This window comes from Chiloscyllium plagiosum, unplaced genomic scaffold, assembly GCF_037043375.1.
Source record: "Chiloscyllium plagiosum isolate Xiang-an unplaced genomic scaffold, Cpla_swu_hap1 HiC_scaffold_18, whole genome shotgun sequence".
Classification (NCBI taxonomy): Eukaryota; Metazoa; Chordata; class Chondrichthyes; order Orectolobiformes; family Hemiscylliidae; genus Chiloscyllium; species Chiloscyllium plagiosum.
Window position 1 is genome coordinate 30062359 of NW_028270156.1, and position 25000 is coordinate 30087358.

At 41.6% G+C, this 25000-nt stretch overlaps 1 protein-coding gene across 1 annotated transcript in view; it reads left to right on the plus strand.

The window, feature by feature from the left end:
* Window positions 1-24790, plus strand: part of LOC122557712 (spondin-1-like) — a 328953-nt gene extending 304163 nt beyond the window's left edge. The window contains exons 12-16 of the mRNA XM_043705605.2: window positions 4544-4714; window positions 10724-10891; window positions 12589-12753; window positions 21645-21908; window positions 23857-24790. Coding sequence (XP_043561540.1) covers window positions 4544-4714; window positions 10724-10891; window positions 12589-12753; window positions 21645-21908; window positions 23857-24020 — 932 coding nt within the window. The 3' untranslated portion in view covers window positions 24021-24790. The remainder of the gene's footprint in view (window positions 1-4543; window positions 4715-10723; window positions 10892-12588; window positions 12754-21644; window positions 21909-23856) is intronic.
* The last annotated feature ends 210 nt before the right edge of the window (window positions 24791-25000 follow it).

The window sequence follows — 25000 nt, forward strand, 5'->3', positions numbered from 1 at the left end:
CAGTATAAAAGTACTGCTTCACTTTCATTCTCTAATACACTAGATAGCATCCCTATTCACAGACTATTTCAGATTGGCAGTTTGGAAAGGACAAAGGGATGTGAGTTGTAACTGAAGAATGGAATTAAGCAGGTCAATAAGATTAAACAGGCAAGTGTGTGGCCCAAAGATTGGTGTGGGAGAAATGGGTTTGAATCCATACGACATTGACACTGGAGAAGAAGCGGCCTGTTCCGATGGGACGGTCTTCATCTGAACCGTGCTGGTCCAGTGTCTTAGTGAATTGCATATATAGGGCTGTAGACAGGGCTTTAAACTAAATGTTGGGGGAGGGTTCAGTTATCGGAGAAATTAGAAAACCCGAGTTAAAAGAGGAGGTAAGAATGCAGAACTCAGGAGAGGTTATTAAAATTTCCAGCACAGGCACGAATAGGACAGAGTGTATGGAAACAAATAGCATTCAAACTTCAAGCACACCGAACAAACAAATGACAATGAGAAGAGGGACAGTTAATACAGGACTCAAGGTGTTATATCTGAATGCACACAGTATAAGGAATAAGGTAAATGAGCTTGTGGCACAGATCGAAATTGGCAGGTATGATGTGGTGGGCATCACGGAGATGTGGCTGTAAGAGAATGAGGATTGGGAGCTGAATATTCAAGGATATACATCCTATCAAAAAGATAGGTGGGGGGACAGAGGGGGTAGGATTGCCCTGTTAATAAGAAATTAAATGAAATCAATAGTAAGAAACATAGTAAGGTCAGATGGTGTAGAATCTCTGTGAGTAGAATTGAGGAACTGCATAGGTAAATAAAAACCATAGTTGGAGTCATGTGTAGGCCTTCAAATAGAAATCAGGAGCTGGGATGCAAGATACACCAGGAGATAGAAAAAATGTGTAGGAAAGGCAAAGTTACAGTGATCATGGGGAATTTCAATATACAGGTGGATTGGGAAAATCAGGTTGGTAGTGGTTCAGAAGAAAAGGAATTTATGGATTGTCTATGAGATGGCTTTTTGGAGCAGCATGTAATGGAGCCCACTAAGGAACAGGTAATACTGGATTTAGTGTTGTACGTTGAGGCAGACGTGATAAGGGAGCTTAAGGTGAAGGAACTCTGAGGAAGCAGTGATCATAACATGATTAAATTTACTCTGTAATTTGAGAGGAAGAAGGTAAAATCAGAGGTAATGGTATTTTGCCTGAATAAAGGCAATTACAGAGGCATGAGGGAGGAATTAGGTAGAATTGACTGGGAGAGGAGGCTAGCAAGAAAGACAGTGGAACAGCAATGGCAGGGGTTTCTGGGAGTAATTCAGGAGACACAACAGAGATTCATCCCGAGGAAAAAGCAGCTTGGTACAGGGAGGATGAAGCAACCATGGCTGACTAGGGAAGCCAGGGATAGCATGAAAGCAAAACAAAAAGCATATAAAGTAGTAAAGAACAGTGGGAAACCAGAGGATTGGGAAGCTTACAAAGACCAACGAAGGGCAACAAAAAAGAAAGAAGGAGAAAGAAGATTAAATATGAGGGTAAGCTAGCCAGTAATGTCAAGGAAGACTGTAAGAGTTTCTTTAGTTATAAGGGAAAAAGAGAGGCAAAAGTGGACATCGGGCCACTGGAAAATGTCACAGGAGGGATAGTAGTGGGGAGCAAAGAAATGGCTGAGGAACTGAATAATTACTTTGCATCAGTCTTCACAATGGAAGACATGAGTAATTTCCCAAAGATTCAAGAGATTGAGGGGGCAGAGCTGAGTATGGTGGCTATCACAAGGAGAAGGTGCTAGAAAAACTGAATGGCCTGAGGGTGGATAAATCACCTGGACCAGATGGACTATACCCAGAGTTCCAAAGGGAGATGAAGAGATAGTGGAGGTATTAGTGGTAATCTTTGAAGAGTCACTAGAATCAGGGAGGGTCCCAGTGGACTGGAAAATCGCTAATGTAACAAGGGAGTAAGGCAGAAGATGAAAAATTACAGACCAATTAGCCTAATCTCAATCATGGATAAGATCCTGGAATCCATCATAATGGACGAGATTTCTGAACACTTGGATGTATGGTAAAATAGGGCAGAGTCAGCATGGTTTCATCAAACGGATGTCATGACTGACAAATCTGCTAGAATTCTTTGAGGAAATAATGAACGGATTAGACCATGGAGAGTCTATGGATGTTATCTACCTGAACTTCAAGAAGGCCTTTGACAAGGTGCCACACAGGAGGTTACTGAGTAAGTTAAGGCCCATGGTGTCAGAGGCAAGGTGCTAGCATGGGTAAAAACTTGGTTATCTGGCAGAAAGCAGAGAGTGGGGATAAAAGAACTGAGGGCATTCTGATTAAGTTTGCAGATGATACAAAGATACGTAGAGGGACATGAAGCATTGAGGAGGTAGGGAACCTGCAGAAGGATTTGGGCAGGTTAGGAGACTGGGCTAAGAAGTGGCAGATGGAGTACAATGTGGGAAATGTGAGGTCATGCACCTTGGTTGGAAGAATAGATGCATGGACTATTTTCTTAAAGGGGAGAACATTCAAAAAATCTGAAGTGCAAAGAGATTTGGGAGTTCTCATCCAGGATCCTGTTAAGATAAACTTGCAGGCTGAGTCAGTAGTTAGGAAGGCACATGCAATGATGGTATTTATTTCAAGAGGACTTGAATATAAAAGCAGGGATGTACTTCTGAGACTCTATAAGGCACTGGTCAGGCTACATTTGGAGTATTGTGCACAGTTTTGGGCCCATATCTCAGGAAGGATGTACTGGCCCTGGAGCCCGTTCAGAGGAGGTTCAGGAGAATGGTCCCAGGCATAAACAGCTTAACAGATGAGGAACATTTGAGGACTCTGGGTCTGTACTTGATAGAGTTTAGAAAGATGAGGGGGGATCCAATTGAATCTTTCAGAATACTGAATGATCTGGACAGAGTGGATGTTGGGAAGATGTTTCCATTGGTAGGAGAGACTAGGACCCGAGGGCATAGCCTTAGAGTAAAGGGAAATCCTTTTAGAACAGAGATAAGAACATTTCTTTAGCCAGAGAGTGGAGAATCTATGGAATTCACTGCCACAAAAGGCTGTGGAGGCCTGGTCATTGAGTATATTCAAGACAGAGATAGATATGTTCTTGATTGTAAAGGGGATCAAGGATTACGGGGAGAAAGTGGGAGAATGGGGTTGGGAAACTCATCAGCTGTGATTGAATGGTGGAGCAGAGTCAATGGGCTGAATGGCCTAATTTCTGCTCCTGTATCTTATGGCCTTATGGAATGTTTTGCTTGGGGTGTTGTAATGGATGCTATGGGAGCTCGACCGGTTCATGACTGGAGCAGGCATTGTATCACAAATAAGGCAAATAACTTAACATACTCATTGTCAACATGCTTCAAGCACTGTGGATTTTAGAGATGAATTTTACCACAGGTTTTTATTTGCTTTATTGGGCTTTTCTGTGGCCTGAGTTACATTGGCTAGATGATTACAGGATTGTGGATGGGTGAAAAATGGTAAATAACATTGTTGTGTGTTTGCATGCGTATGGTGGACTGTCACTTTAAGAATACAATCACATGATTTAACGCTGATGTCTGTGGCCATTTTGGGCGGGAAACAGCATACTTGAATCTTGCTGCCTATCAAGTCAAGATCACCCTAATAAAACTCCCATTGTTTAACACTTCGATCCCCTGGTCTTTCTTGGAATTTAATACAAGGAGAAAACTGGTGACGAGGATGGAAATTGTTTCAAGGTCCACCAAGCCAATCACTGATTTGTCTAAAACAAAAAACATACAGAATCGTGTGGTGCTCACTGTGGATCTCAGCTGTACTGCAATAAGAAGAGAGGAGAAATCAGAATATGCCTTCACTGCACCGAACCAGGTATAGTCAGCAAAAAAAAACTTATCCCAGGGGATGGGCATATAGTGCAAAAGAAGCTTGAAATATGCTTCATTCTGAAGGAATTATGTGAGTAATGAGTACTCTATATAGAAGGAAATGTTTTGAGCTGGAAGGTATTTACTCTATGGGCAACAAGGTTGGATTAAGCTGTTTCCCACCCAAAATGGCTGATGACATTTTCATTACATCATGTGATCAGACTCTTAAAGAGACAATTCACCATAGTTATACAACACACAACATTTCTCCCACTTTACTGTTGTGGCCATCATCTGCTTGGGTTTTGATCAGAGTGGTGCTGGAAAAGCACAGCAGATCAGGCAGCATCCGAGGAGCAGGAAAATCGACGTTTCGGGCAAAAGCCCTTCATCAGGAATCCTCCATTCCTGATGAAGGACTTTTGCCCGAAACGTCGATTTTCTGCTCCTCGGATGCTGCCTGATCTGCTGTGCTTTTCCAGCACCACTCTGATCTAAACTCTGGTTTCCAGCATCTGCAGTCCTCACTTTTGCCCCTTCATCTGCTTGGGGCAGGCTTGATAAACCGACGAGTCTTTTCCTGCACACCATTGTCGTACATCCATAATGTTCTTGATCAATTCAGTAACACACTACTTACATTTTCCAGATGCGTCAACTTGCATGATGTCAGAGTGGATCAGCTGGTCCCCTTGTAGCCTCTCCTGTGGAATGGGAATGAGATCACGGGAAAGATATATCAAGCAATACCCTGAGGATGGCTCCCTCTGCACGCTTCCCACTGAAGAGACAGAAAAATGCATCGTCAATGAGGAATGCGGTATGTGCAAGAGAAAAATGTACTGGAGGTATACTGCCAGCCCATCAACCTCTTAAAAAGGTTACAGAGAAGATGAGATCATGTAAATATTTTGCAAGGTCCAGAGATAATGCAAGAGAGGACCTGCATTCCCAGAGCGCCCTTCATGACCTCAATGTCTTGAGCACTTTAGAGCCAATTTAATTGTAGACATGTAGGAAAGGTTAATGATGTGCAAAATCAGTCATGACTCAGTTGCTAGTACTGTCTCACCTCTGAGCCAGAGACCATGGGTTTCAGAGTCTTGAGCATGTAATCCAGCACTAATACTCGAGCGGAGTACGTAAGGAAATGTTGTACTATTGGAGATCATGTATTCCAGATGAGATGCTGAGCTGACCTGTCTGCTTAACCTGCAGGGCTAACCTGCAGGATAGTGAATGGTACAAACATCATCTTTTTCAAAGAGCCAGTGGAAGATACTTGGCCTCTTTCTGTGCTGTAATTTCTACCATTGCAGAATTAGAGTATACGACTTGGCTCCTTTCTCCTCTATCTGATTATCTTAACAGACTATGGAAAAAAGCATCATAGTTAGAGACACCACCTAGTACATGCAGAAAGTGGTCATTTAGATTGCTCAGTGTCTCATTCTTTCCCCCTATCCAAGCACATTTTCCATTTAAGTATTAGCTTCTATTGATTTGCTTCCCACCATTTTATCAGGCAATGTATTCAAAATCTTCACCATCCATTTTGTAAGAAGTTGTCATGTCTGTTTTCTTTGCCATTTCCATTAAATCCAGGATTTTGTGGATATCAATGTTTCTGCCATTGGAAACCGTTTCTCCTTAACTTCCATACCAAATCCCTTCATGATCTTAAACAATTCCATCAAATCTCCTCGTACCTTTCCCTGCACTAAAGACCTTCTCCAACCCTGTCCATGTAGCTGTCAACCTTTGAAGCCAGTCTAGTAAACATCACTTGCATTCTCTCCAAATCTTTCACGCCCTGCTTAAAGGGAGATGCGCTGATTTAGACACGGTACCAGGAAATCGTACACAAGTGGTCTGAATGATTTTTTTTATATTTGTTTCACAAATCTTCTTGGTTTCTCTATTCTAAGCCTTTTTTTCTAATGAGGACCAGGCTTACTAATTGCAGAGCGTGATTTACTAAAATTGGCCATTCCGCTTAAGCTTAACAACCATTTCAATTGAGAAAGAAATGAAATCTTGCATTTGTGTAACACCTTCCTCAATCTCAGGAAATCCCAAAACACTTTGCAGCTAATAAATGACATGTGAAGTAGTCGTTTGTAAACACAGAGTTTGAGTCACTGCTGAAAAGGATCGGTTTTGTAGAAGTTTTTTTTTGTCACTCTGCGGGACAATTCCTTTTACATTGATTTTTCTTGTGAATTGCCGTGATAAGTGCAAGATAAAAAGCTTTGACAAAATGTGTCTTTTTTCGTCAATATATTTGAAATGTAATTGCTCTTATAATGTAGGATCAACAATCGTTAGATTAACAATAAAACAAAATTGAAGGAAAGTGTTAAATAAAAATGAAATGAAATGCCGATGCTGTAAATCCAAAACAAAAATAGAAGCCGCTGGAAAAGCTCAGCAAGTCTGGCAGCATCTGTGCAGAGAAATCAGAGTTAATATTTCGGACCGATGACACTTCCTCTGAACCGATGTTAGTAAAGAAAATGTCAGTTAATGTGCAGAAGATAGGATGTCAGGAGGGGATAATGAGTGAACGATGGGTAGGCATAGAGACCAAAGAGAGAGAAGAATAGACAAAGGAGTGGGTAAGGAATGCTGTTGTAGTCTGGCGTACTGATGTCTACATACCTCTACCTCTCAGATACTTCCTCTCATCTCCCCTGGACCACAACCCCACCATGGCACATCAGGCCATTGTATCAACTATGGTCACTGACCTCATTCCCTGCAACTGTCTCCAAGCTGTTGACCCCCAACCCCCGACAGCTCGCTTCTGAAACTCCACAAACAGGACTGCTTGAGCAGACCCATTATTTCAGCCTGCATCTGCCCCACTCAACTTCTCTCTTCCTACCTTGACTCAGTCTTTTCTCCCCAGTCCAACCCCTGCCCACGTGCATCCATGATTCCTCTAACGCTTTACGCCAGTTTCAGGATTTCTAATTTGCAGGCTCCAGCCGCCTCCTCTTTACCAAGTGCGTGCAATATCTCTACACGTTCAACCCCCACCAGGATGGTCTCAGGGCTCACCGTTTCTTCTGAGAGCAAAGGCCTGAACCATCCCCACCCACCACCACCCTCCACTGCTTGGCCGATCCCTCAACATCTTTTTTAACTCATCTCATTTTCTTCAGGTCATGGGGTTGTCATGGGTAACCACATGAGCCCCGTTATGCCTGACTCTTTGTGGGGTAAGTGGTACATTCCTTGTCCCAGTCCTATCCCAGCCCCCACACACAACTCTTTCTCCAATATATGGATGATATGATCAGTACTGCTTCCCTCTCTCATCCGGAATTGGCAAAGTTAAAATGGATTTTGCTTCCAATTTCCGCCCATCCTCGCTTTCACCTGGTCTATCTCTGACCCCTCACTTCCCTTCTTCAACATCTCTGTTTCCATTTCTGAGGATAGACTGGTCATTAATATCCACCATAAACCCACCAATTCCCACAGCCATCTGGACTATACATTCTTGCATCTTGTTTCCTGCAAAGAATCCATTCCATTCTCCCAGTTCCTCCTTCTCGTTTGCAAATGTTCCGATGAGGCCAACTTCTAGAAATGTCCACCTTCTTCCTCAGCCAAGGATTCCCCAACACTGGTGTCGACAGGGCCCTAAACCCATTCTGATTTATCTCTCCCACTTTCGCCCTCGCGCCTCTCTTCCCTCCTGCAACAGCAATAGGTCTCCCTTGTTCTTACCTATCAATCTACCAGCATCCACTTCCAGAAGACTGTTAGCTGCCATTTCCACTATGTCCAGCGAGATGCCACCACCAGGTACACTTTCCACTCCTCTCCTTTGTCCGCCTTCCACAGGGACTGTTCTCTCTAGGACACCCTGGTCCAGCCTTCCTTCACTACAGCTGCTGAAGGTGTAATACCTGCCCATTTACCTCCTCCCTCCTCTGCATCCAAGGGCCCAAACAGACCTTTCAGGTGAAGCAGCATTTTACTTGCACTTATCACAATCTAGAGTCAAAAAATGTGGTGCTGGAAAAACACAGCAGGTCAGGCAGCATCTGAGGAGCAGGAGAGTCAATGTTTCAGGCATAAGCCCTTCATCAAGAATGTTACAATCTCATTTAGTGCATTCACTGCTCACAATGTAGCTTCTCTACATCGGGGAAACGACGCATAGACTGGTGACTACTTTGCAGAACATTTGTTCTGCCCACAAAAGAAAGACCTTGAACATCTAGATGCCTGCCACTTTAACACACCACCCTGTTCCCTGGCCAACATCTCTGTCTCAGGCTTGCTTCTGTGTTCCAGTGAAGCTAAGTGCAAGCTGGAAGAACAGCACCTCATTTTGCACTTGGGGACCCTGACGCCCTCCGGACTCAATATCAAGTTCAATAATTTTAGGGCAAGACCTCTCCCATGTCCTAACCCCCTATCCCACACGCCAGGCCTTGTTATCACATGGTTTGCCATTGCACAGTACCTATTGTTAGCCACTACCAGTCTCCATTAACAGTTATTCACCCTCCTAGCCAGATTATTATCTACTCCATTGTCAGAACAACTGCCTCTTTTGTCCATTTCCCCACCTATTGTTTACTCCTTATCCCCTTTCCAACCCTACCTTCTGCATATAAACCGACATGGTTTGGCCCCATTTGGAGTACTGTGTCCAGTTTTGGTCCCCACACCTCAGGAAGGACATACTGGCACTGGAGCATGTCCAGCGGAGATTCACACGGATGATCCCTGGAATGGTAGGTCTAACATATGAGGAACGGCTGAGGATCCTGGGATTGTATTCATTGGAGTTTAGAAGATTAAGGGGAGATCTAATAGAAACTTACAAGATAATACATGGCTTGGAGAGGGTGGACGCTAGGAAATTGTTTCCGTTAGGTGAGGAGACTAGGACCCGTGGACACAGCCTTAGAATTAGAGGGGGTAAATTCAGAACAGAAATGTGGAGACATTTCTTCAGCCAGAGAGTGGTGGGATTCATTGCCACAGAGTGCAGTGGAGGCCGGGACGCTAAATGTCTTCAAGGCAGAAATTGATAAATTCTTGATGTCACAAGGAATTAAGGGCTACGGGGAGAATGCGGGTAAGTGGAGTTGAAATGCTCATCAGCCATGATTGAATGGCGGAGTGGACTCGATGGGCCAAATGGCCTTACTTCCGCTCCTATGTCTTATGGTCTTATGGACATTTTCCTAGTTACCACAAGTTCTGAGGGAGGGTCACTAGATCTGAAACAGTAACTATGACTTCTCTTCACTGCTGCCAGAGCTACTGAGCTTATCTAGCAACTTCTGTTTTTGTTTTTGAAGATAAATGTTGTTGTGTAAGGTAATTGTTCTGAAGCAGAACAATTGTTCATGTTACATTCAGCACTGGCCAACCTTACGATATCATGTCGTCTCTGGGTGCAGGCAGTTGAACATAATGACTTAAGAAACAGGAACTGGAATAGACCATTCAGCCCCTCATACCTGCCCTGCCATTTTAATACAATCGTGGTTGATCTACCCCAGGCCTCAGTTCCTCTTTCATACTGACTCATTAGAGCCCTCAAATCTACAATGTTTCAAAAATCTTACAGCCTGATATATCCATGATTGCCATATATTTAACATTAATGCAAGAAGTATGACCTTTTATGTCAATTCTCAACTTTTCCTTCTGCTTCTTCAGTCTGTCTTGAGCCCAAACTCAGTATGGCATCAATCTGCATGCTAAAACTCTACGTGCCTGATCCAGGATTCCAAGATTTAGAACAGACTTTTACAATCATGGGTTTGTAAGCTAGGGAGGGGTAAAATGCCTCAGTTGGCTTTCCTGCCACCTTCCCACCTGTCCCTGACCTGTCTACAATTTCCTTTTGGGAAAAAGTGAGGTCTGCAGATGCTGGAGATCAGAGCTGAAAATGTGTTGCTGGAAAAGCGCAGCAGGTCAGGCAGCATCCAGGGAACAGGAGAATCGACGTTTCGGGCATAAGCCCTTCTTCAGGAAAGTTTTGGACCCTTTCCTGAAGAAGGGCTTATGCCCAAAACGTCGATTCTCCTGTTCCCTGGATGCTGCCTGACCTGCTGCGCTTTTCCAGCAACACATTTTCAGCTACAATTTCCTTTTGCATTGGAGCTGACAGCTTTTTGAGGTAACCATTCCAACTCGGTGAGTAGTGTAAGTCCTGACTTCAGCCAATTCTGTTCAATTGCTGTGGGATTGCTGTGATCAGTGTGAATTCATTCTCCATTGACTCTTCTTTTGATGAGGTGAAAAACTTGGAGTAGAGGGAAGTAGAAAGCTGGAGATGTTTGGGGAGTGACTTCCATACTCAAAGTTTGGGTATTGAAGCCATGACCTCCAATAGCAGATTGATTAAAATCAGAAATGTTCAAGAGGGAGAAATTGGAGGATCACTGCAGGCACAGAATGTTGTAGAATTGCAGGAGGCCACTGTGGGCATTGAGTGATTTGGAAAATTTCAAGATGTTACCAGACCAGGATCTACAGTATGTCAGTGAGAGCAGGAGCTGATGAGCAAATGTTACGATATGGGCATTAGAGTTTGGTTCAGTTAAAGTTTACAGAAAATGTAGATGGGAGGCCATTCAGGGGAGAATAGGTAATGATGAAGGTTCCAGAATCAGATTGACTGAGCCACGGAGGGAGGTTTGAAAGTGCATATTCTTGATGATGGAGAGGATCGGAAGTTTGGAGTTAAACTCAGAATGGAAGTGAACACGGAGACTACAATCATGTATATATCTATTGATGAATTACTGCTTTATTCCTCATTGATCTCCTCTTCTTCCCCTGACTTTAGCATCAAATACGTGCTTTGTGACGGAGTGGGGAGAATGGGAGGAGTGCAGTGCGAGCTGTGGGATGGGCACCAAAAGAAGGCAGAGAATGGTCAAGATGCATCCATCAGATGGATCCATGTGCAAAGTGGAAACAGTACAAATGGAGAAATGTGGAATGCCAGACTGTCGTAAGTATAGGGACCACATAAGAACCAAGGCTTTGAATCCCAAAGTAACTCTCAAAGCTTCAATCAAATTGCAAATATTTCATATAATACTTTTTTTTTAAATTGAGCTAGCTCTTCATTGATTATAATTATAAGATAACTTATTCAACATAATTGTAGCAAACTGATAAAATTTTAAACTGAAAAATTAATATATCTTTTTCAATCAATATTGTTGTCATTTATAACAACAGTCGAGTACAGGAAACTCCTTCAAACTATTCTCTCCAATCAGACTGTAGTTTATTTTGATAGATTGCTACCTGTGGAGTTAACATGGATGAATAGTGACTGTCCAATTTCTTAACCTTTATAGTCTTTGTGCTCAGTTATTGTGCTATTCCCCTGAGCAGAATAAGATAATGATGGCTTTAAAATGGGATCATTAGTAATGTGGCTGATGACATTTTGACAGTGGCCTATTGTCAGCTGATCATATTCGTGGAGAGATTACGATCTCATCACTATTGATGGATTAATGTCATTTGTTGTTTGTTATGTACTGGCCTGTCATAACAAAAGATACTTAGAAGCGAAGTTGGTCCACTGAAAAATACAAAAATGACTGACTTCACCCGCATAACTTCTAAATTGGTAGCACACTGTCTTCTAAAACCTCACAATCCAGTGCTTCAAAATCAAGCAAGCTAGTCTTACTTGTGCTTTGTTTTACTTGTTTACTGGTTTGTCCTTTTTTTTTATTCATGTGGGCCAGGAGGTACAGAAAGGAGTTATCCTTTATCTTGTGCCTCATCGGTGGATAAAGCCAAACCCGAAGACCAAGAACTCTTAGAATCTACAAATCAATCGCAACATGCCTTTGAACTTTGGAAGGGCTAAATTTTCATTCTACGCCTAAGTGCAAGCAGATCAGAAGCTCATTTTGCACCCCATTTGATTTTCATTAGCTTTAGTGGAAGCTTTCCTGTGATGTAATATATGACTATGTTCTTGAAAGGCCACTTTGCATTTATTTTCACAGCAGAGGAAAAGGATATGACTGATAAAAGTGAAACTGTTAAACAAATAAAAGGAAAGTCTTGTTGGGCCGTTCAGCCCAACAAGTCAATAACTGTGGCCAAAATGATAATGAGGTAAATAACGGGACTTAAGAAAGGTAACTTTTCAGGATCTAATCACACACCACCTCAGGGTACTAAAAGGAACAGATGAGTAAATTGTGAAAGCTTTAGTCATTGTGCCTATGTGTACCTCTTCTCCAGTGCTATGTAACAATTAACCCAGATGTCAATTAACCTGCCATTTTAACTCAAAAATGTACAGTTGATCACCGCTGATCAATATTAAGTAATTTTAAGTCACTTCATTTATTAATTTCCCCCCATGCTTTGGGATCACTATCCATTTCAGAAACAGAGGTATGCTGAAACTAAACACACAGCCTAAAAATTCCACAGAAAAGGGAGTGGGGCAAGCACTTGTGAAAATTCAAATGAGATTTTTTTTGACAATGTTTAACACTGAGCTCTATTAACTAATCAAAACTTTGGAGATGGTTAGGTCATCTGAGTTTATGAAGTGCTGATGAGGAAACTTTGTGGAGAAATGGTTCACTTCGGAAACGTTAATCTGCATTAAGGTTAAAATTCGGCAGATTAGACTTGGATTGCCAACAACTGTTTTGTATTTGCTGTCAGAGACAATTCCCTGTATGCTGACTCCTTGGTCAGACTGGAGTGACTGTAGCGTTACATGTGGGATTGGCATGAGGTCACGGTGGAGAATGCTGAAATCCCCAGCCGAGGTGGGGGAATGCAACGAGGAGTTGGAACAGGTGGAGAAGTGCATGTTGCCAGAATGTCGTAAGTAGAAGTTTCACTTTTCACACATAGAAATACATTGAATTTGCTCATCTAGTTAAGTCAAATACACCACATCAACCTATTCCTATCCTACTTCAGCTAACACTGTCATCAGAACCTTCTAGTCATTTCTTTCTCATGTATAGATTCAAAAAAGATCCTGACAGCGTGGAAGCAGGCCGTTCAGCCCAACAAGTCCACACAAATTCTCCGACAAACATCCTACCCAAAAAGCCTCCTCCCCCCATAACTCTGCATTTTCCATGGCTAATCCATCTAAGCAACACATCCCTGGACATTATGTGCAATTTAGCATGGCCAATCCACCTAACCTGCACATCTTTGGACTGTGGGAGGGAAGACTCGAGCACCCGGAGGAAACCCACGCAGATATGGGGAGAATGTGCAAACTCCACACATTCAGTCACCCGAGACTGGAATTGAACCTGGGACCCTGGTGCTGTGAGGCAGCAGTGCTAACCACTGAGCCACCCTTCTTAAAGGAATCTATACTTCAATTACTCCCTATAGTGATGAACTCTACATTCTAACTACTCTTTGACTAAAGAAGATTTCACTGATTTGTTAATTAGATTTTTTTCTGACTATGGGTGCAATTTTCTATTCCCTGAAAGTGTCGATGAAGATGGGAAGGGCAAAAAATTGGCCAAGAACATCTGGAGAGACACTTGCTCCTCTCCACCACCTTAACAATTGAATTCTGTACGAGAAGGCCTGTTGGTGACCTTTTCTACCTGTCATCAAATCAGGCCCTGAACTAGTGGATTAACAGTCAGCGAAGATACTCAACACTCCAATGGCCTGATGAGAGCCTCCGACAGCTGAACTACGCAACGGTTTACCCAAAGGGGAAACTGAACCAACTTCTATGCCAAGTTTAGGGGTGCACTTCATCTTTCCCCAGTCTGGTGGCAACCAGGAACAGGGATGGGCTTGGCCATGGGGTTGGCCATTGAAAGCCACCCACTTTCCCTTATATTCAATGCCCGTGACCCATCTCCCTCTAAGTCCACTACTCCTGGCGCACCAACCCCTGCCTCAAAATGCACTTACCCACTTGCCAGTGCACCCCTTCATGACTGTGCATGATAGGATGACCAGCAATACTCTTAATCGCTTTAAGACTCCTAGTCTTCCTTTGGCATCTGGCAGTTTCTGGCAGAGAAGGACAACAGTGGCAAGGCTCCAGAGTGGACAGAACGATCACCAGACAAACTTAAATGCCTAACTAGTGGCAGTTTTTCTCAGCAATTGATCCTTCTGAAGTTGCTTGCCCAATATTTAGTATACAGAGCTCTTTGGATGGCTTTGTGGCTCAGTGGTTAGCACTGCTGCCTCACAGCACCAGGGACTGGGTTTGATTCCTGCCTTGGGCAACTGTCTGTGTTGAGTTTGCATATTGTCCCATGTCTGTGTGGGTTTCCTCTGGGTGCTCTGGTTTCCTCCTACAGTCCAAAGATGTTCAGGTCAGGTGAATTGGCCATGCTAAATTGCCCATAGGGTTAGGTGCATTAGTTAGGGGCAAATGTTAGGGAACAGGTCTGGGTGGGTTACTCTTCTGAGGGTCAAGTGGACTTGTTGGGCTGAAGGGCCTGTTTCCATACTGTAAGGAATCTAATCTAAATTCTGGCCTACTTATGATCCCTAGGTTTGGAATCTCTGCACAAGTGGAAACCACCATCTCTGCATTTACCCTCTTGAACACTCGATTGAGAATCACTTACTGTTCCTCAGTTACTGAAGCAGTCTGGGCCCCAGTGCAGCAAGAGCTGCACAACATTCAGGCTGCTAATAGCAACTCGCATTCAAAATGCAAAAGTGCCAGGCAACATTCATCTCCAACAAGGCAGCATCCAACTATAACCTCTAGACATTCGACGACATTACCATCAATGAATGTCCCACTATCCTGGGGGATACATTCACTAGAAATTAAACTAGACTGGGCACATAATGCTGTGACTTCAGGAGAGGGTCAAAGGTTGAGAATTCTGCAGCAAGTGACTCATCTGTTGATTGCCCAAAACATGCTCACCATCTACAAAGCACAAGTCAAGAGTATGATAGAACATTTTCCACTGGGCTTGATATTTAAAGTTCCAATAACACTTAAGAAGCCCAAGACAAACCAACCTGCTGCATTGGCATCTCATTTAACACAGAGAACATATACATCCTCCACCATCAGCATTCAGTGGCTGCAATGTGTCCTGTCAGCAGGATACCCTGCAGCAAATCATGAAGGCTCCTTAGCCAACACTTTTTCCAAACCTGCAATCAGTAGCACCTAGAAGGGCAAGGACAGCAAATACATGGGAACACCACCACCTGAAAATTCTCCTCAAAGTCCCATCCCGACTTGCAACAATACCACAATTCCTTTACTGTCACTGAGTCAAAATCTAAGATCTCCTTTCCAAGCAGCACTTTGGGTGTACCTAAATCACTGCAGCAGTTCAAGAAGGCAGCTCACCATCATGTTCACAAGGGAGTTTAGGGATGAGAAATAAATTCTGACCTAGCCAGCAATGCCCACATCCCAGAGTGATTCGTATATATTTTAAAACTAGTCATTTTAGCATAATGGATTTTGAACTCATGGCATGTCGGTTTTTGTGTATATGACACTGCTTAATGATTAACCTGTGATTTCAGGAGAAATTATTTTCATTAAACCAGTATGAATGTGTGTCCCAGGCTGATAATAGGGACTTGTTTACATTGAGTAAATTTTATGAACAGATGGAATAAATATTAATTTACTTTTTGTTTTGAAAGATCAGAAATTTTTTTGTCCTAGTTAAAGTCAGATATATGAAATAGGTTATCTGAGAGAAAGGTGTTAGTTTAGGCAAGTTAGAAAAAAGGTTATCTCAGTGTAAGGTTGGTTTGTCCTATCGCATTTCCGACGCCCCTCCCTCAAGTCCCTCCTCCCTACCTTTTATCTTAGCCTGCTGGACAAACTTTCCTCATTCCTGAAGATGGGCTTATGCCCGAAACGTCGATTCTCCTGTTCCCTGGATGCTGCCTGACCTGTTGCGCTTTTCCAGCAACACATTTTCAGCTCCCTACCACTGATGTCAGACTCACCGGTCTATAATTACCTGGATTATCCCTGCTACCCTTCTTAAACAAGAGGACAACAGTCGCAATTCTCCAGTCCTCCAGGACCTCACCCATGTTCACGGATGCTGCAAAAAATCTGTTCAGGCCCCAGCTATTTCCTCTCTCTCTTCCCTCAGGACTCTGGGACAGATCCCATCCGGACCTGGAGGCTTGTCCACCTTAATGCCTTTTAGAATGCCCAACACTTCTTCCCTCCTTATGCTGACTTAACCTAGAGTAATTAGACATCTATCCCTAACCTCCATATCCATCATATCCCTTTCCTCCGTGAATACCGACACAAAGTATACATTAAGAATCTCACCCATTTTCTGTGACTCCAGCATAACTTCACTCCTTTGTCCTTGAGTGGGCCAACCCTTTCTCTAGTTACCCTCTTGCTTTTTATGTATGAATAAGGAAGAATATCTTTGCTATAGAGGGAGTGTAGCGAATGTTTAGCAAATTGATTCCTGGGATAGCACGACTGACGTATGAGGAGAGATTAAATCAGTTACGATCATATTCACTGGAGTTTAGAAGAATGAGGGTGGATTCTTCTCGAAACCTGTAACATTCTAACAGGACTAGACATGGTAGATGCAGGAAAACCTTTTGGCATTGAGTTGAGAAGATATTTCTTTACCCAGAGAACGATGAATCTCTCTAATTCATTATCATAGAAAGTGGTTGAGGCCAAAATATTGTGTGTTCAGGAAGGAACTCTTGTGTCTAAAGGGATCAATGTATATGGGGGGCAGGTACGGTAAGGTTATTGACCTTGATAACAAAGCATGGTCATAATAAATGGCACAGCAGGATGGAGAGGTCAAATGGCCTAATCCAGCTCCTGTCTTCTCTATCTCTATGTTACTATGAAAGTGAGGAAAAAGAAAAGCCGAGGGAGAATGAAATTCTTTTTAAAAAACTAGATCTCCAAAATTTAGAAAGCATGAGTTGACCAAAGAAAAACTGTGCTGAAAATGTGTTGCTGGTAAAGCACAGCAGGTCAGGCAGCATCCAAGGAACAGGAGAATCGACGTTTCGGGCATAAGCCCTTCATCAGGAATGAGGAAACTGTGTAAAGTTTCCTCAAAGAAAAACTGTGTAAAGCAGGAAGAAGGAAATAATATCTTGGAAGATGATTCCAATTCCCAACAAGCATTTCCCATGGGTGGCACGGTGGCACAGTGGTTAGTTCTGCTGCCTCACAGCACCTGAGACCCGGGTTCAATTCCCGCCTCAGGCGACTGACTGTGTGGAGTTTGCACGTTCTCCCCGTGTCTGTGTGGGTTTCCTCCAGGTGCTCCGGTTTCCTCCCACAGTCCAAAGATGTGCAGGTCAGGTGAATTGGCCATGCTAAATTGCCCGTGTGTTAGGTGGGGGATGGATGTGGGGGTATGGGTGGGTTGCGCTTCGGCGGGTCGGTGTGGACTTGTTGGGCCGAAGGGCCTGTTTCCACGCTGTAATGTAATCTAATCTATTTGATTTAATGAAGAACTTACACTTAATTAGGATGGAGTCGAAAGGTATTTTATTGCATTTGAGAAGGCAGCTGGACAGGTGAAGTGGAGAAAAAAGGTTTCAACATTCATGTTGCAGAATGCTTTGACAGGCACAGCTCTGACTGTTCATGTGAGTTTGCCAGAAGAACAATCTGCAGATTAAGAAGATGTCAAAAATGAAACACTCAATGCTATGACCTTGTGCCTAAAGCTTATCAATTAAAATTTTAGACTACAAGAAGCAAATTTTATCAGACATTTGTAGACCGTGCAAGGGAGAAAAAAAATGCCATGGGATCAGTGGATTAGATCACTCAAGCTAAAAGAAAAAAAATGAGAATGTGAATAAGGAAAATTCTGATTGTGGGAGAATTCAGAAATAGCATTCCTTCAAGCTTAGAAACCTATTGAGATAAATGTCAAGTATTAAAGATCAGAGAGCAACAGTACAGGCATGTACCAATGGTATCTCACACACAGAGGTAAAGAAATAGTCAAATGGAAATCCACAAGGAAATTGGAAGAGTGATATCTGCGACTCAAAGAGTTACTAGTTATAGAGACCAAACTGAAGGACTCCAAAGCAGTAAAAGAGGAATAACAGTAAGCAAAAAATGATAAAAGTAAATTAACATGCTTCCATTGTAATATGAATGGACATAGCAAAGCTAATTGTTATAGATTAAATAGGAAATTAGTTTCAGTAGTCAGAACATCTAAGTAATCTTCAAAAAAGAAGCAACAAGAAGAAAAGTAGATACTAAAACCATTGCAGTAGTACAAAAAACACATGTTTTCTTATAATTTATTTAAAAGGGAGAGATGACTCAGATAGTCACAAGAATTGTTCTTCCAATTTTGACAAGGAGAATCAGATCACTGGAGGTTCAGATTATTTTATCTCAAAAAGGGAATATTTCCTTATGTATAAATTAAGGAGGTAAACCAATAAAGCTATTGAGGGACAATGGAGCAAGTCAGTCACTGATGCAAGCAGATGATGCTATTTGTTTTCCAGAGGGGTTTAATTATTAACTTATCACTATTTCTGAAGCTGTGGGTTTTTTTAAAACCAATGTGAGAAAAGGTGGTAATGGAGATTTTCTTGCATTTAACAAATGTATTAGGTTAAAACCCTCAGGTTCAAACTGGAGAAAGTTTAAGTTTAATCAAAGAAGAGACTACCAAGCTCTCAAGACCAGGCTTTGAAAAAACAGTCACATTAAACTTAGAGATGTGATAGAGAACTGAACTCTTTCTGGTTAGTGTTGCGATCGATGGGATTGTATTTTCAAGAATGTAATAAAATCTTTTGATTTGTATTATATGAAATTATTTGGTTTATTCTATCATCTTCTGCATAATAAACATTTCTTGTTAAAACAAATCTGCAGGAGCGAACACAAGACAATCATAACTAAGACAAATTACAATTTGAAAGCTGGACATTAAGAGAATAGAAAATACTCTGTTAAGACCTTAAAAGGGTGCACAGGAAAATTACAGGCTGAAATTATGGATGGGGAACATCAGTGATGTAGGGAGACTGGAGAAACTGGGGTTAATCTCCCTCGGTCAGGGGAAATGAATAGAGGTGTTCAAAATCATGAGGTACTTTGATATGTCAGACAAAATGAAAGAAAGGTCAGTAAAAAGGACTTAAGATAATTATGGGGGCAAAAGAAACAGACAGGAATTTAAGGCTTCTTTTGTACAATCTGTTCTGTTACGAAAGGAGTGAAGTGTGATGGAAACAGATTTCACAGGGAAATTGGATAATTATTTGAAAAAGAAAATAGTACAAAACTATGTGGAGGGGAAGAACAGTGGGAGAGGAAGAATTAATTGGATAATATTGACAAAGAACACACTGTGCCAAATGTTGGGAGGATATGGATTTATACGTTTACAAGCTCCCAACAATGAACAATTAAGAGTAGTAACTTGTGCAATGACTTTCATTGATTCAAAGAACGATAAGGCACAGAAGGAGACCATTCACCCCATTATTCTTTGATCCTAGCAAAGAATCTGGAGACCAGGGATAGTATGCAGGAGAGAAATTTAAAGCAGAGAGAGTAAACAGGGAAAAAACAATCAGAAGCACAAATGCCATTACGAAAGAGATAGTGCTAGAAAAGTTAAAAAGTCTTAAAATTGATAAATCTCCTGGCCCCGATGGGATACACCCTAGAGTTCTGAGAGAGGTGGCTGAGGAAATAGCAGAGGCATTGGTTGAGATCTTTCAAGAGTCACTGGAGTCAGGAAAGGTCCCGGATGATTGGAAGATGGCTGTTGTAACCCCCTTGTTCAAGAAAGGATCAAGGCAAAAGATGGAAAATTATAGGCCAATCAGCTTAACCTCGGTTGTTGGTAAAATTCTAGAATCCATCATTAAGGATGAGGTTTCTAAATTCTTGGAAGAGCAGAGTCTGATTAGAACAAGTCAACATGGATTTAGTAAAGGGAGGTCATGCCTGATAAACCTGTTGGAATTTTTTGAAGAGGTAACAAGTAGGTTAGACCAGGGAAACCCAGTGGATGTGGTCTATCTAGACTTTCAAAAGGCCTTTGATAAGGTGCCACACGGGAGGCTGCTGAGCAAGGTGAGGGCCCATGGTGTTCGAGGTGAGCTGCTGGGATGGATTGAGGATTGGCTGTCTAACAGAAGGCAGAGAGTTGGGATAAAAGGTTCTTTTTCAGAATGGCAGCCGGTGACGAGCGGTGTCCCGCAGGGTTCGGTGCTGGGGCCACAGCTGTTCGCATTATATATTAACGATTTGGATGAGGGAACCGGGGGCATTCTAGTGAAGTTTGCCGATGATACGAAGTTAGGTGGACAGGCAGGTAGTACTGAGGAAGTGGGGAGGCTGCAGAAGGATCTTGACAGGTTGGGAGAGTGGTCCAGGAAATGGCTGATGGAATTTAACGTGAGCAAGTGCGAGGTCTTGCACTTTGGCAAAAAGAATAAAAGCATAGACTACTTTCTAAATGGTGAGAAAATTAATAAAGCCAAAGCACAAAGGGATCTGGGAGTGCTAGTCCAGGATTCTCTAAAGGTAAACATGCAGGTTGAGTCCGTGATTAAGAAAGCGAATGCAATGTTGTCTCTTATCTCAAGAGGGTTGGAATATAAAAGCAGAGATGTACTACTAAGACTTTATAAAGCTCTGGTTAGGCCCCATTTGGAGTACTGTGTCCAGTTTTGGTCCCCACACCTCAGGAAGGACATACTGGCACTGGAACGTGTCCAGCAGAGATTCACACGGATGATCCCTGGAATGACAGGTCTAACATATGAGGAACGGCTGAGGATACTGGGATTGTATTCGTTGGAGTTTAGAAGATTAAGGGGAGACTTAATAGAGACGTACAAAATAATACATGGCTTGGAAAAGGTGGATGCTAGGAAATTGTTTCAGTTAAACGAGGAGACTAGGACCCGTGGACACAGCCTTAGAATTAGAGGGGGTCATTTCAGAACAGAAATGCGGAGGCATTTCTTCAGCCAGAGAGCGGTGGGCCTGTGGAATTCATTGCCACGGAGTGCAGTGGAAGCCGGGACGCTAAATGTCTTCAAGGCCGAGATTGATAGATTCTTGTTGTCTCGAGGAATTAAGGGCTACGGGAAGAACGCTGGTAAGTGGAGCTGAAATGCGCATCAGCCATGATTGAATGGCGGAGTGGACTTGATGGGCCGAATGGCCTTACTTCCACTCCTATGTCTTATGGTCTTATGATCTTATGGTCTTTAGTGGCAATGGAAGAGTGAAGAAAGATAAGTGATGGAGAGGGAAAGAAGCTGAGGACTTGAGAGAAGAAAATTATTTTCTAGATCAACAATTTTATCTCCTGCTCAGTTCAAGAATGTAAAGGTTCTAGGAAAACAACACAGAAAGGGGACTAATACCACATTATGGACAGATTTGTGGCACAGACAGTACTAAGACATGGGAGTTAGTTAACTGTTTTAATTAAAGAAGAAATGTTATTCTCTGTAAGTGTCTGTGCTTTACAGAATTATTATTTCACCCAGCAAACATAAGCACATTATTCATTCTGAGCAGAAAAATGTTCATTTTTTTTAAAGTTTGGGCTTTCTTGAACTGTTTATTCTCATCAGTCATGTTTCACTCGATTCAAAAATTTAGCTTCCCAAGGTGTACAGCTAATTCTGATTTATATTAGGAAACAGTGATTTCTTTTTATTTCACTATGACATGAAAAACACTTACGCTCATCTTTCTTTTTCATTTGCAGCCACTGATTGCATGGTTTCTGAATGGTCAGAATGGTCAGAGTGCAATAAGTCTTGCGGGAAAGGGCATATGATCAGAACCAGGATGATCAAACTGGAGCCGCAGTTTGGGGGAGCATTGTGCCCTGAGACCATCCAACGCAAGAAGTGCAAAGTGCGGAGGTGTTCAAGGAGGCTAAGCGATGAAAAGAGACGTCGCAAAGAAGCTCCAGAAAGGCAAAGGAATAAACAGATTAGGGGTGATCCTGAAATTCCAGAACATATAGGTACCCGAGTTCCTAGTGTTGTTTCAGATACATTACTGAATGAACCTAAAGTTCAAGCATTGTTATTTCTATACCAATATGGAGTTGATGCTGACTTATTATCATGATGTATGTGGTTGAGTGGTGGAGCTGAGTCAGAATTTATCAGTTCAAGACATTAATTTTGAGAATTTTCTTTACCTAACAGTTTAATGAATTGCATTATAGGACCTATAATCTTGTATGGTAACAAAGGTATGTACAGTCTGACATGCTTTTTTCCAGCAAAAGATTTGTAGTGAGGTCTTGCACTGGTTCTGCCATTGATATTGGCTCATTCAGTACTGTGGTCCTCCAACTAACCATGGTTGCAATCAGGTGAGTCTTCCCTGTCTGCACAAAGAAGCTAAAGGGTTACCATTTCGATCATATGCGATTTCAAATGGAGTAGCAATAATCAGAAACAAATTTGGCATTCAGGAACAAGAAATTATTTTTCTTTTAATGCCTTGTTTCCTGTTTGTTTTTCCAAAGTATGGCTGAATTTAAGAACATAAGAAATGGCAGGGAGATAAATGATAGCACCCACTGAACTTACTCCTTCATTCAGTGCAATCATGACTGATCCTCTACGTAATGCTCAAAAGATAAGTGTGACCTAATCTGAATTCTTATCAATTTATTTTCAGTTTGGCTCAGCAGCAATCATTACAGAAATTATTTTTTGTAATCTTCTAGTTGACTCCAGCTTCCTTGAAAGTATTTTTAGCTTTTTGAGTTGAAATAATCCTCAGTAGGACTAACAGTCACATTATCAGTCAACACTAGAGTAAAGGATTGAACTGAGAGGCTAGATGGGATACAGCTGTTGCTTTAGTCCTAAATTAACATTTTGAGTAAATAATGATCTCTAAAATCCATAATCATTGTATCTTGTGATTACCAGCAGAGAAGAAAGCAAATTAGCTGGACCATTTTTTAAAATTTTGGTTCAGGGTTTCCTATGTTCCTTCACATTTCTTTTTGATAGACTGTTTTTATTATTGTGCCTGGTTGATAATTTAATGGAGCGGTTTGTCAATCCATGGAAAAATTCATTAGATTTTCATCCCACTGACTTCAATATAATGAATTGACAATGGATGAATAATTATCAGTTGGAATAATGAGGTAAAAAGGTCCAATGTTCATCAAGCTCATTGTTTTACCATCATTGTAGTCGTGATGATAAGGGAATTATTAGCTTATCACAGTGATCAATCTCTATCATTGAGTCTCTATAGATGCAGACATGAGATGAGAAAGCTTCTTCCCCCATAAACAAAAATCTGCCTCATTGTTTTTACAAGGATGATACCAAAACAGAGAAGTTACAGCTATCAATGGAGCCTGAGCAAGCTGGAGATGTATTTCCAAAAAACAGAGAAGCTTTTAGACTAGCCTGATTGAGGATGTTGTATTGTTGTACAGATTCCAACCAAGACAGACAGTGTACCTGCTACACTGTACCACTGCACAGTATAATTATAAAACAGCTAGATGAAAATACAATGTATGATGTTCTGGCATAAAGGTCCTCACCTCACGTTCACAGGGAAGTGCAATGGAGTCAATATAATTGAGTCAGTGTCGTGTGTAGTCAGTCAGTCAACCATGTGTAGAGTTACAATCAACTAATGTAGTTGTAATACCAGTAAGCATAGACCCAGTCAATATTTAAGTCTGAGATCTTATAACAATGAAAATAATTTGTGTTGTTAATACATTTCAAAACAAATGTCTCAACAAGAACCCGCTCTTCATTATATGTTATTCAGGCTAACATGTAGGGAAGCACTCAGACCATATCTTATTGGTAGTGGTGTTGCCCAGTTGTTGTTGCTGTCCAGACCAGGTGTCTAGACATGGCCAAACTTTGACACAATTTTGACCTGCCTTCAGTGCAACTAACTACCTCCCATTTATTTAGGATGCAAGATGAGACCGTGGACAGCATGGACTGATTGTAGCAAGTTCTGTGGGGGAGGCATTCAGGAACGGTTCATGGTCGTCAAGAGAAAATATCGCACCTCCCAGATCACCAGCTGCAAGGACATGAAAGAAATCCGTGCATGCAACGTTCACCCATGTTAGGGAGCGAGGTAACTGTCCTCACCACAAAGAGGTGGACTGCTTTTTTTTAAAAAAAGTGATTGAGAAACTCTTTTGCTCTTTCAGACACAGAACCTTTCTGTATCCCTAACATTTATAAATGTTCCAATGTCACTGTACACACACAGAAACACACACCTCTACCTACACACTAGCACGCAACGCGATTAAAAAGCAATTTGAAATGTTTAACCTGTGGTTATGTTTCCTCTCTAAATTTTTTATGCACTGGTGTGCAGTTTCATTTTTTCCTGAATTTTAAAACCTTTGCTGTTGTAGCTTTTGGTTGTGAGAAATGATCTTTTTTTTAAAATTAAAAATGGTCCATTTATTATATGAGATTTAGATGCCTTATCCAAGGAACATTTGCTGTATGCTCTTTAGTGGTAAGGAGAAGTGTAAAAAAATTAATGAAACTTAACACTTAATTTTTTTTGTCTATTGTCTCATTTCATGTTATCTTTACTGCTGCCCTAGGTGACAGTGTCACAAACGTGTATTCGACCAAAGTCTTTGTGCGAATTTTCAGAAGTTCTTCGATGTTGTTACATTTTTTCTTTGATGAAATATTAATCAGTACACTGAGAGTGTGAGCGAATGCGAGTGTGAACGAGGTCAAATAGTACAAGGCACACCCAGCCTATTTTACTGTTTGTAAAAAAAAAAGAAAAAAAATGAAAAATATATAATTTTGATGATGTATTAACTTGTCCAGTTACCATGTTTGACAATAAAACAAAATGGCAATAACATATTTTGTGTTCTCTTATTTTGATTGCTTGGTGAAATAAAAAATCCAGAGATTGTTGAGAACATAGCAGTGTGTGGATCATAAATGCTGTTATTCATATATAATATATAGAAATATATTGATACAATTTAGCCTGCTGTGCCATTTAATATGGCTGATCCTTTATCTCAATACCTGTGAATTAATGGGATGAACAGAGACAATATGAGTT